This window comes from Schistocerca gregaria, chromosome 3 (genome assembly GCF_023897955.1).
Source record: "Schistocerca gregaria isolate iqSchGreg1 chromosome 3, iqSchGreg1.2, whole genome shotgun sequence".
In the NCBI taxonomy this organism is placed as follows: domain Eukaryota; kingdom Metazoa; phylum Arthropoda; class Insecta; order Orthoptera; family Acrididae; genus Schistocerca; species Schistocerca gregaria.
In genome coordinates this window covers 114,275,010-114,288,818 of record NC_064922.1, presented here as the reverse complement: position 1 = coordinate 114,288,818, position 13,809 = coordinate 114,275,010, and the positions used below count along the sequence as shown (strand labels likewise).

The 13,809-nt window shown below is 41.9% G+C and overlaps 1 protein-coding gene across 1 annotated transcript in view; it reads left to right on the top strand.

The window, feature by feature from the left end:
- The window catches only part of LOC126355273 (arylsulfatase B-like), a 76,437-nt gene extending 66,376 nt beyond the window's left edge, over nucleotides 1–10,061 (top strand). The window contains exon 10 of the mRNA XM_050005561.1: nucleotides 9,598–10,061. Within this exon, the coding sequence (XP_049861518.1) occupies nucleotides 9,598–10,061 (464 nt within the window). The remainder of the gene's footprint in view (nucleotides 1–9,597) is intronic.
- Nucleotides 10,062–13,809: the final 3,748 nt, after the last annotated feature.

Here is a 13,809-nt window from a genome sequence, read left to right as displayed (position 1 = left end):
ATTCTCGTTTTGCTTTTGTTGATGTTCATCTTATATCCTTCTTTCAAGACACTATCCATTTCGTTCCACTGCTCTTCCAAGTCCTTTGCTCTCTCTGTCAGAATTACGATGTCATCGGCGAACCGCAAAATTTTTATTTCTTCTCCATGGATTTTAATACCTACTCCGAATTTTCTTTTGTTTCCTTTACTGCTTGCTCAATATACAGATTGAATAACATCTGGGATAGACTACAAACCTGTCTCACTCCCTTCCCAACCACTGCTTCCCTTTCATGTCCCTCGACTGTTATAACTGCCATCTGGTTTCTGTACAAATTGTAAATAGCCTTTCGCTCCCTATATTTTACCCCGGCCACCTTCAGAATTTGCAATAGAGTATTCCAGTCAACATTGTCAAAAGCTTTCCCTAAGTCTACAAATGCTAGAAACGTAGGTTTGCCCTTCCTTAATTTAGCTTCTAAGATAAGTCGTAAGGTCAGTATTGCCTCACCTGTTCCAAGATTTCTACGGAATCCAAACTGATCTTCCCCGAGGTCGGCTTCTACTAGTTTTACCATTCGCCTGTAAAGAATTCGTGTTAGTATTTTGCAACCGTGACTTATTAAACTGATAGTTCGGTAATTTTTACATCTGTCAACACCTCCTTTCTTTGGGATTGGAATTATTATATTCTTCTTGAAGTCTGAGGGTATTTCGCCTGTCTCCTACATCTTGCTCACCAGATGGTAGAGTTTTGTCAGGACTGTCTCTCCCAAGGCCGTCAGTAGTTCCAATGGAATGTTGTCTACTCCGGGGTCCTTGTTTCGACTCAGGTCTTTCAGTGCTCTGTCAAACTCTTCACGCAGTATTGTGTCTCCCATTTCGTCTTCATCTACATCCTCTTCCATTTCCATACTATTGTCCTCAAGTACATCGCCCTTGTATAGACCCTCTAAATACTCCTTCCACCTTTCTGCTTTCCCTTCTTTGCTTAGAACTGGGTTTCCATCTGAGCTCTTGATGTTCATACAAGTGATTCTCTTATCTCCAAAGGTCTCTTTAATTTTCCTGTAGGCAGTATCTATCTTACCCCTAGTTAGATAAGCCTCTATATCCTTACATTTGTCCTCTAGCCATCCCTGCTTAGCCATTTTCCACTTCCTGTCGATCTCATTTTTGAGACGTCTGTATTTCTTTTTTGCCTGCTTCGTTTAATGCATTTTTATATTTTCTGCGTCTATCAATTAAATTTAATATTTCTTCAGTTACCCAAGTATTTCTACTAGCCCTCGTCTTTTTACCTACTTGATCCTCTGCTGCCTTCACTACTTTATCCCTCAAAGCTACCCATTCTTCTTCTACTGTATTTCTTTCCCCCATTCTCGTCAATTGTTCCCTTATGCTCTCCCTGAAACTCCTTACAACCTCTGGTTTAGTCAGTTTATCCAGGTCCCATCTCATTAAATTCCCACCTTTTTGCGGTTTCTTCTGTTTTAATTTACACCTCATAACCAATACATTGTGGTCAGCGTCCACATCTGTTGCTGACAATGTCTTACAATTTAAAACCTGGTTCCTAAATCTCTGTCTTATCATTATATAATCTATCTGATACCTGTCAGTATCTCCAGGCTTCTTCCATGTATACAGCCTTCTTTTATGATTCTTGAACCAAGTGTTACCTATGATTAAGTTGTGCTCTGTGCAAAATTCTACCAGGCGGCTTCCTCTTTCATTTCTTTGCCCCAGTCCATATTCACCTACTACATTTCCTTCTCTCCCTTTTCCTACTACCGAATTCCAGTCACCCATGACTCTTAAATTTTCGTCTCCCTTCACTATCTGAATAATTTCTTTTATTTGATCATACATTTCTTCAATTTCTTCCTCATCTGCAGAGCTAGTTGGCATATAAACTTGTACTACTGTAGTAGGTGTGGGCTTCGTATCTATCTTGGCCACAATAATGCGTTCACTGTGCTGTTTGTAGTAGCTTACCCGCATTCCTATTTTCCTATTCATTATTAAACCTACTCCTGCATTAGCCCTATTTGACTTTGTGTTTATTACCCTGTAGTCACCTGACCGGAAGTCTTGTTCCTCCTGCCACCGAACTTCACTAATTCTCATTATATCTAACTTTAATCTATCCATTTCCCTTTTTAAATTTTCTAACCTACCTGCCCGATTAAGGGATCTGACATTCCACGCTCCGATCCGTAGAACGCCAGTTTTCTTTCTTCTGATAATGACATCCTCCTGAGTAGTCCCCGCCCGCAGATCCGAATGGGGGACTATTTTACCTCCGGAATATTTTACCTCTTTGCACAAATCCCTGGAAGTAAAGACTGAATTGCAACTTCTTTCGTAGCATTCACAAGAAATAGTCATTACTGAACCAGTCGCCTAGTTTCTATGTCTTATAATTACTGTTGTACAACATATAATGTACAAGGTGTCCAATAGCCTCGTCGTCATCTCAGGGTGATTTTTCCGTGACAAAATTACGCAAGTTTTCTTGTGAGGGCTCCTGTGGATTTCTTGAGGTGCTGAATACGAGTTTCGTGTCTGCTGCTTTGTGGGAGCTAGACGAAAAACGCAAAAAACGTCAAAATTTTGCAGTTCTTTCAGTTTCTCGCCTATATACCGGAGGCTATGGCTTTTTCGAAGGTAACTACTCTATGCAAAGTAGACAAAATTTCATGTAAATTTCGCTATTCAGGTTTGATTTTCTGGTGAATAATGTCGACACTAGACTGCGCTGAGAAGGATAGATTTTAGGTTCTTCTGCTTAAACATCAAGGAAAAAAACAAGAAAAACAGTTCCACCCCCTAAAAATCTAAGAATATGCATGGTATCCTCTAAAAACCCTATACCACATGGAAACACATTAAATTTCCTACAATAGACATCAGTAAACTTCAGTTTTCTCATAACGGATGAGTGAGCGAAGCGAGAATTAAGAAAAATGCCTTCTGCGCCCTACAATCAAAAAATCCTTCCACATATCAATATCTCATTCGATCATGTGTTTAGAACGCATTCGAAGACAATTTTTCGCCATCGCGAGTTCCTGTTGCTTTTCGTTTCGCAGCACATAGCGAATACAGTGTCAATACTGTACGTGCGAGTTCTACAACTTCGATTGTCAACATATTCGCTAAGAAGACCGAGTTCTAACTCACACACGTTCCATGCATAAATATTGCGCAGTAATACTGTACCTTTCTAGGCCTCGCACTTTAACACAGTGTATTGACGCGATGTTCTAGTGCAAAAGATAATGAACTGGAGAGGACTCCATAAGGAACAGAAATACAATAACAGAGATGTATATCACCAGCGGTCGTGATGGTCTGAGAACTGTAGGTCACTCGTGGACGAGTGTCAGTGAAAGTCCACCGTGAGGGCGATCCTTGACATATGGTGGTAGTGAACAGCGAGACGACAGTCCTCGACCATCACAGAGAGCGTCCAGTGAGACAGGAGCTATGAACGGTCAGACGTGGAGTCCAGTGGGACACAAGTCTTGGACAGTCATAGTGAACGTCCAGCAAGGTAAGAGCCAGGACGGTCAGTGGCGAGCTAGAGGACAGCTTTGTGGCAGATTTCAGCGAGCACCATGCCGGAAACACTCGCTGTTAGCCTGTTGATTAGAATATGGTGTTTGTTACAGCTGTCACGTAATACCATGGATGATTTGTCGGCGATCACAGCGCTGCATGTCGTGACAAACACACCACCAGCCGATGCAATGATGGTGTCGTGAACATCCATCAAAAGAAACCTGGGGTATTTATGTTACATTCAGTCTGCTTGTCTATGATATTCAGATGAAGTGTTGCCAATGGCTCTTAGGTGCAGCAACCCACTGTCCATGTCTGTACGGTTGGTTGTAGCATAGATGACTCCCTGGAATGTATACCAATCCATCCTTAATAAGAGATGGTTTAGTCAGGCGACGCTGCATCTGAAGAGAGGAGGCACTGCCTTCATGCGGCGGGCCATGGTGGGAGGGTCTTCATGGCCAGATCCAAACACCGATGGCGACCTGAGACACGACTGGACATATGGTGCATCTGCGGCCAATGGGAGACCGGGCTCAACCTTCAGCGGCTGCTGGAGATCCGACTGCGCCATTGGGTCGTCTGCGGCTGATGGGAGGAGAACTTTACCAACGACAGCCACGGATGATGCCAAAGAAACACTGATACAATATGACAGAATAGTAAAGAATCAACACGCCACGTAATATATATAATTTCACAGAATTTCCATGTGATTAGTGAAATTTAACATCTAAAATTTCTAGGTCTCCAGACAAACAGTAAACTGCCGTAGACAGGCCACGTTCAGGATCTTGTCATACTCAGGATACAATAATAGCTCAATACAGAAACGTTTAAAGAAGGAGGATGATTCTGACATATATCAAAGATCTAGAATCTACTGTGTAAGGGTTGTGATACTCCATACTTAGACTAGACTAACAGAACACTTGAAAGAAGGTGTAAAAATCATAAAAGAGCATGAAAATACAGAAAAAGTCATTTAACATTTGCGGAACCCCTCCGACAAGAAAACTACCACCGTACCTCAAAAGAAACATTCACGAAGAAGAAGCATTTCCTAGCCGTACATGAAAACTTCTAAATCCAAAAACAGTAATAGTAAAGAAGACATTATAAATTACCAAACATTAGCAAACAAACATTTTTTGAACTAAGAAAACACGTACTAGATAAATAACGACCCATTTGGACACTACAAGCGTAGTACCACATAATGTGTGCAATGTATTCACCCTAGAGCAACCATCACTGTATCATAGTGAAACAATAATTTATACACACAAAAGTTAGGACAAACTAGCTCCCCCAGTACACACCCTCACATCCCCACACACACCCACACATGGTACCACACACGCATACAAACACACACACATACGCACATACACACACACACACACACACACACACACACACACACACACAAATTAGTGTTTCAACAAAGTTTGAATAGATGTGGAAGGTGTCTTGAAGAACAAAATTGGGATACAAACCCACGTCTAGAGATATTATCCAGTGACGTTTCAGGCTCCGGCGACTGATGGTAGGCCTTACCTCCAGTAGCAGGCACGACTTCATGCGCTAATGCATGCAGGCAGAACATCAAGCATTGCGCCTGACAGCAATGTGAACCTCGGATGACACTGAATGCGGCCAGACCTGTCACACCGTCACTGTAGAGATCGCTAACAGCGGTAGCTGCAGAAGTCAGTCATACTCTGTCATGTGCTGTCACACTGCATCAAGGAAACGTTCACCTGGGCCTCTTTCATCGAGAGCAGACGGCCTGGAAATATCGCATCTGCCACCGAGTGGGCTAGCTTGCTAATGAGACTGTGTGTTAGTTACGTACAGTTAAGGTTTGAACAGCAACGAGTATTTCATAGCTTTGAGATTATGCAGAACAGTCATCCTAACTTCACAGGATTAGACATTGACTACGGCTTCACACCAGCGTGCTCATGCTAGCCGAAGCTATGAATGCATTTGATATTTACTTGTGTTCTTGAATCTATAAAAAGTGCTAAAGTTACATGCACTAGCCGGCCGCGGTGGCCGAGCGGTTCTAGGCGCTTCAGTCTGGAACCGCGCGACCGCTACGGTGTCAGGTTCGAATCCTGCCTCGGGCATGGATGTGTGTGACGTCTTTAGCTAGGTTTAAGTAGTTCTAAGTTCTAGGAGACTGATGACCTCAGATGTTAAGTCCCATACTGCTCAGAGACATTTTTACATGCAGTACCAAAGTGCTTTACCTCTCCTGCTCCTACTCGCTTCCTTCACTCACCGCCTATATTACAGAAGCAGTCCTCTGGAGCAGAACCACACGCCGCCTATCCAGGCGTGATATAAAAGCATTACAGTCTGTTCTCGATCAGATGGCGAGAGAGTCATGTTCATGTTGATCTGCTGTCCCATGAATGCGCCGACACCTTTCATCTCCTACATACGGAGGATGCTTATCTAGTCGATGATATAATAAATAAAAAGGCAGAGAGGAGAGACGCAGTAAGCATAATTTCATCAATAAAGTTAGATATGAATGTGTATTGTGTAGTCAAGAGAACATTGTCTCATAACTTTTCTTGTCTGCTAGCATTTACCCATGATTTTGTTAACTCCCTCCTGCCGTAGATAAGGCAGTGCCCGTGGGAAACACATCAAAAGTTCAGTGAAATCGATAACCATTACCTATAATGACAAGAGTTGAGCCTTGAAAATGAGAAATACAAATCCATGGGAATCGCAGTACAGAGGCGGCACGATGAAGTTTACAGCTTTACGGCAGACATTCCCGTGGTGCCAGATACTAGCCTTGCCTTCAGTACTGCGGGCACGGTAGCAGCTACCGTAGTGCTACAATTGCCCAGTCGCCTATCATGTTAAGTGACTGCTAGCTGCTGGATACATATTACTGCTTACAGGGTGGTGGAGAGATAACCGCGTTCTACAATGGCGGTAATTTAGACGCTGTGACTATTGACAGAGAGAAGTGCCCGATACTTCAAGTGACTTCACACGGCTGAGGTAAAAAGACGGGGCATCCGGGCGTTTGCTACTTGAGGTACCACTGCACAGTACCCACGGAAGGGCCGATGCCAACGTACCTCACTTGGGGAGGAAGCTCTAACAGTTTATCTGACTCCAGATAAGAGGGACTTTGACCTACAGGTTACCGGACACGTTGATCCATTTTAATATTAATATAGCGGTGATCGGAAAAAAACATTTAGCCCTTTCCATCCGATGGTCTGCCATGTAGGGAAGCCATCAGTACAGTTCCTTGGCTGGTGAAAATTAGTTTTGACACTCAAATTAATCGATCAAATTAGTGAGGTTTTCAATGACGCAGTTGACAGGTCCGTGTTTCGTACCAAGATCGTCATCTCGTGAGTCCTATGAATCTCCAATCTTATTTCCTGGACTAATTTTATTACACATTCTCTCTCTCTATCTCTCTCTCTCTCTCTCTCTCTCTCTCTCTCTCTCTCTCTATCTCTATCTCTCTCCGTCTCTCTTTGTAACCTGTTTTCGGAAAGGGCATTCTGGCTCGCTTCCGTACGTGCTGTGTGTGTCCACTTTAAGTTTATACATGGCTAAGGTAATAGTTTCATCTCCATTACTCTTAGACGTATCCTCTGCCTTTTCCATCTCTTAGATTGAGTTTCTCTAGTCTTGGAAAAGGGAGACCCATTATTTGAATAATGACTGCGATATCCAGTAGACAGGGTGAGCTACAGTTGGTGCATTGAGACTAACAGCTACCCCTCTCTTCACGACATAAAAGGACCCATTGAAGACCACGAAACGAACACAGAAATCATTTCGAGCCCTGCAGCACATACTGTCTCTTTTCTCTAGACTGATATTTATCTTAGTTAAGTTTTCTTGGTCGCGATGGTTTTCGTATTGGTGTCTATACCACTATATATCCCCTCTGCATCCTTTAGTGAATGAACTTTGTTTACATCAGTGTCATTTAGTGAGGCTGTTTCCTCAGTGATCTCTTTTATTCTTTCAAGAGGTGGTATGTTGTACGTCAGTACATTCCTAGTAGATTTGCTACTGTTTTAAAAATTAAACAACTGAGAAACACTAAATGTTTTTTTCTAATTCTAAATCTGGAAGTTATAACGTAATGGTGGACCAAGGTTCCCACAGAATTATCAAGAAGTTACAGTTACAACTAATAAGGGTTTCCTTAGATTCGTTTAAAAATTTAAGTTCCCCATTCTCGCGCCGGGCTTAACACCTATAACAGATAATGAGAAGTGTGGATCTTCCAGGAAATGGAATTGGGGAGGTGTTTTCTTTTCTTAGTTTTTGTGTCTTCATCGCCTGATTGGTTTGAGGCAATTCGCCAAAATTTTCTCCCTGTATCAACCTCTGCATCTGAGAGTAGCACAAGCGTCCAGCGTCCTAAATTATTTGTTGGATATATTCCAATATCTGTCTTGCCCTACATCACTAATATTTCACCACGTCTTATCATTATGTACCTTCTGCTCAATGTTCTGCATATATTCCTTTCCTCGCCGACTCTACAGAGAAGCTTATCATCTCTTATTCGTCCATAAAATTTTCACCTTCTTTCTATAGCACTACATATCAGACGCTAGGATTCTACTCTTTTCCTGTGCTGCAAACGGACATTTTCCGAAATTTCTTCCTTAAATTAATGCTGATATTTGATACTAGTAATCTGATTTCCACAAAGAAAGCCATCTCTACCACCGCTAGTACCTTTTATTGTCCTCCCTGCTCTGTCCGTCATGTATAGTTTTGCCTCAACATTGCGGAATTTCTTCTCTTACTATCATTCTACTTTGTCCTATTTTCCTGATGGTCCTCATTACGTTTGTCATCCTTGGATTTACTCTCAGACCATGATGTATTCTCATTAAACTTTAAATTCAATTCCACAGCTCCCGCAGTTCTTCCACTCTTGCCCTACGAATACTAACGTCATCAGCGAATCTTATCATTGATAAGCCATTTGAACGTGACAGCTTCGTCAGTAAGCAAAGCTGGTGCATTTCGGTGACTGGGAATCCGCATTTCGCGGTCGAGATGTCTCTTCATCCTCAATGGGTGACTGTGTGGTGTGCAATGTCCAGTCACGGAATGATCGGTGCGATATTCCTTGATGGAACGCTATCGAATGCTACGTGAAGGGTTTGGTAGATGATTTCATCCCTATTATCCAAAGTGACCATGATTTCGCTAAGACGTGGTTCATGCAATACGAGGCTAGACCTCATCGAACCAGGGGAGTGTTTGATGTCCTGGAGGAACACTTTGGATAACCACTGGCATGGTCCTGGGGTGGCCGCCATATTCTCCGGATCCGAATACAAACGCCTCCTTTTTGTGGGGTTATAATGAAAACAAGTTATACAGCAATAACCAGAAAATTCAAATGCTTCCAAGCACTATGGGACTTAACATTTGAGGTCATCAGTCCCCTAGACATACAACCACTAACTAACCTAAGGACATCCGAGAAAAGATTCGAACCTGCGACCGTAGAAGCAGCGCGGTTCCGGACTGAAGCGCCTAGAACCATTCCGCCACAGTAGACACCCCAAAACCACAGCTGAGCTGAAAACTGACATTCAGGAAGTCATCGACGGTATCGATGCTTCGACACTTCAGCGGGTCATGCAGAATTTCGCTATTCATCTGCACCACATCATCGCCAATGATGCCAGGCATATCGGTCATGTCATAACCTAAATGTCAATATCTGTAGTGACGTTTACTTGTTGAATTAAGTCTGTACACACAGTAGTTTGCAACTAATTTTCCTTTTTTTGTCATACTCGTATAGTAGGGACGAAGACCAACAACATTCTTGAAATACATACTTTTCAGTTCCAGCACGTTCTTGCAGGTGTTCCTTTATTACATCGTATTAATCATAGGCGGTTCTTTGTAGTCGTATGCTGAAGGATTGCTTTATTCCCAGTGAGTAGTTGCCGATAACAGGATTTAGTTTTGATAAGAAGAACTGATGCCCACATTTAAATATCTGCCTGCCTAACAGGAACGCAGAGGGCAGAGGTGTACGAAGGAGCGAGCGGCTCGGAAGATGCGGCGTACACGCCCCCTTACGACGCCGAGCAGGTGTTGTCCAGCCCGGCTGGCCACGCCCTATCCAGCGCGCTCGGCAGCCGCACTCCAGCCGAGGAGGTGCTGAGGCTGCGCGCGGAGGCAACCGTCTCCTGTCCAGACCGTCCCTTGGAGCCGCTGTGCTCCCTCCAGAACAACACCGACTTCTGCGTCTTCAACATCCTGGAGGACCCCTGCGAATCCGGCGACGGTGTACCTCCTGAAGACGTCCTCGCCACGCTGCTGCACCGCCTGGAGGCTCTGTCGCAACCGCTGGAGCCCCAGCAGGAGGGCGAGACGGAGCCCGACCTGGCTGACCCCAGGCGCTGGAACGGCACCTGGGTGCCCTGGACAGACTGCCTCGTCGACCAGACGGACGAGGCTTGCAATGTCGTCTGACGGGCACGGGATAACTTCAGCAATTACTGTACTTACTTTCAGACTGTAAGGTGGTGCTCTTCCTATTTCAAATATTTATACGATGTTTTGCGTAATGTCACCAACTTCAGTATCCATACAGGGCGTCCTAGGAGGAATGGCGAATATTCAAGGAAATGGCAGGAACGATCATTCGAAGCAAAAAAGTCTAGTAAACATGGGCACTAAAATGCATATCTTAAGAGCTCTATACATTCATACTTGATATTGTGAAACAGGCCTGTTCTATCATAAGCTCTACGGTTTTCATATTTTGAGGGGGTGTAGTATGGATTAGAACAAGAAAAACTTCCGGAAATAAATACAGTAACAGCTATGAGGGCTTGTTCATATTCACTATTTTGAAACACGTATTTTGTACTAAACAGGTGCCCGTAACTCTTGACGTATACATTTTAAAGCCTATATCTATTAAACAATTTTTCTTTGTTTGGTTGCTAGCTCCTCCCAGAATATAGAAAGCAAGGAGCATGCAGTAGAAGACATTAGTGCACATTATAAAATATGAAGAAGAGCTCATAGCTCTTAATGTATTGATTATAAAGCCCGTGCTTACTAGACTTTTTGAATACTGACCATTCCTTCTGGGACACTCTGTATATTCGATTCAAAGTCGCTACGTTTCCGCTAAAGATGTTATCCTGTAATATTGCTTAAGATACCTTTATTCGTCACCATTATGGGCACAGAACCTGTATCTTAAACAATACCCTAAAAGGTCACAGGTTGTCCTCGTATCGCATCGAAAGTTGACCTACCCTCATTTCCGTGAAACCGCCTTTCCTTCTCTTCTACTTCTTCTAGTGCCTTTCCGTTTCGGATTTTGGTTAACATCATATCTACACCATTTTTGCTTATTTCAAAATGTTTCTCGCTCGGGTGTCAAGTCTATGTGCTAAAGTTCCCGAGCCTAGTTCTTTTGTTTTCTCGTCGTCTTTCAGCGAGCATTTTTCCTTGAAGAATGTTCTGCAGTGGTTTATAAGTGTTTCCATTTCCCATTACATAGTTCAGATACGGCAGTTTTCTGCATTTACCGTGGCCACGACTACATTTTCTCTTTCCATTTTGTCGAGAACGTCATTATTAAGAATTTTATTAGTCCGTGATACTCTCAGCATCCTCCTCTACAGCTCTCCTGTGCATCTCAAATGCGTCAAGCGGTTTGTCCGTTGTCTCGGTGAAGGTCCAGTTGTCGGCTCGTTACAAAAGGGTGAGAAAAATGTTGCAAGGTGGCAATCTTAATTCTGTATCGATTCAGAGATAATGGTTGCTGAACACATTTTGAAAAATATGGTTCTCGCTTTCACGGTACAAACTTTATTTTCTTGCGGGTTATCTCATTGACTGTCAACGTCAGTTCCTCGATATGTGCGTTTGCTTACTTGTTCAGTTAGTCTACCATGAATATTTGGATAAAAATTTCTGAGAGCGTCTTTATTCCGTCATTATGACTACAAGGAAATGCCTTTTTTTCTCATCACACGAGTTTCACTGTATTGAGGTAAAGCATAAGCAGTGGCCTGTAATTAGAAATATTTTCAATTTCACTTGTTTTTAAGATCGAAAAACAGTTCATTAACAATTTCTTGGTTTTCACTTACGATAATTTCTGCTTGTTATCTCGCCTACATCAGGCAAAGCCTTCGAATGGAAGGTCTTCCGTTTCTTCTTTCATTGAACACTGATACTTGCAGTCTGATTTTCCGTCTGCTTTGCAGAACTATGCATTTTTGCGTTTTACATAGCACACTTTTTCGTACACCATTCTTTACTCTGTATCGGTATATTTCTAAGCATGTATTGCGCTTTGTAATGTTGTCAACATTGCCACTAGTTTGTCTTTGACGTATACAATTTTTGTAGTAAATTATATATTTATTATTCTATTTCATTATGTTGCTGTATACTTAAATCATGCGTAAGAATAATGATGGGATAGTAATGGAGTGGGTTTTTGTAGTGAACAGGTGTGGGAGATAGACACATAATGACAAAAGTCGATAGTAGTGTGATGGACAGTGTGCTGGAGAAAAAGGCGAGGAGCAAGACGTGAAATGAAACTGGGGGGGGGGGGGAGGGAGGGGGGAGAGAGAGAATGGGTGGGAGAGGGTGAAGAATGGAAAAGGCTCTTGTCTGTGGTTTTTCAATCATTTTGTATGGTGTCTGGTTATCAGTATTTGTTTGCCTACTGAGAAACTGCTTATTTTATGTTAATGTTTTGTGTGTATGGAAATTTTCTTAGAAAGGGAGGGGGTGTCTGTTACCACCGATTCTTACGATGGTCATGTCGTTCCTAATATTGCTTGGTTGTAACAATGGAACATAGATACCCTCATGAATGTTAAAGTAGCTACAGTGAATATGGCGACACGAATGAAGAATTTTGTTAACAGTTTGGTATTTCACTCTGATAATAAAAAAATTTGCATTACTCACGTTGGTTTCTAGGTCATAACGCTAATTATTTTCATTGAGTTTGGATAAAAGATGTAGACTATTTAAGCTGCCAGGAAATATCAGCATAGCGGATATTGTTGAATCTCTATCCATTCACGATACCTACCCATACTGTTTCAAAGGATTCTTTGAAGATATATTCTGAGTAAAGATTAAATACCAACAGCGACCAAAATACAGATGTGTCTTATCATTGACCTATCTATAATGTGTCAGATTTCCCATCTTTTACTGCACTACCTAATGGCATCCCATTAATCTATTTAAAAAAACAAAGAAACTGTAAAAGACCACAGCAAAATATTCGATCAGCACATTAAATGGGAAGAACTATCAAACCCAGCATGCAGGAAACGCCTCTTCTGTCAATTTACGATCCAGAAGTTTAGAAGAACATGTGAACTTCAATTCAAACAAACATGAGGCCATTCCTTAGTCCTGCCAAACAGTGTGAACTGTGGCCGACAATATGTAGCTATGAATGCTTATGTAAGTTGTGCATGCAACATTTCCTGTACTCAGTTATTCTGTTGTTTGAGAAGATACACAAGAGACATCTTCTAGTTCAAGTTCTCATGAAAATGTACAACCAAAAATTGGGAGTATTCTACCACATTTACTGTCTCCTGTCTGTGTGCTACATCAACCGTTGGTATAACTGTAATTGTTGAACACAACTGAATATAGCGTGTTTTCCCAAGATTTTAGTCCATTTACAGAGAATCACTTAATAATTCATAATTGTTAAGTATCTCTTTTGTGGCTTTCTATGTATGCATTATAACAGTAGTATCGCATGCAAATGTACCATTCTAAATGCTGAATCTTAAACAGAAGCTCATTCTCATATAGAAGGAATTGAACCCTGTGAGACTCCCTTTTCATTCTCATTGTTCTGAATGATTCAAAACAATTTCTTACATAGCTTTTAGATCCCTAAGACTTGAATTTTTCTGGGAGTATAACAGGAGCTACACAATCAAACACCACAAAAAATTCGAACTGCTGATATTTTATTTTTTAAGGCTTGTAATATTTGGTGAGTGAATGTGTAAACGGCATTCTCAGTTCAGCAATCCTTATGGAATCGAAAGTGTGATACGATAACTAAATTGTATGTACTTAAATGTAAGAAGACCTTTATGATATTTTACAAACAGATGTCACTAAGCAGACTGGACAGCAGCATTCTTTAATCTTTGTTGTCCATTATGGACTGTGGGACAACGGCTGACATGTATTTGTTGATGCA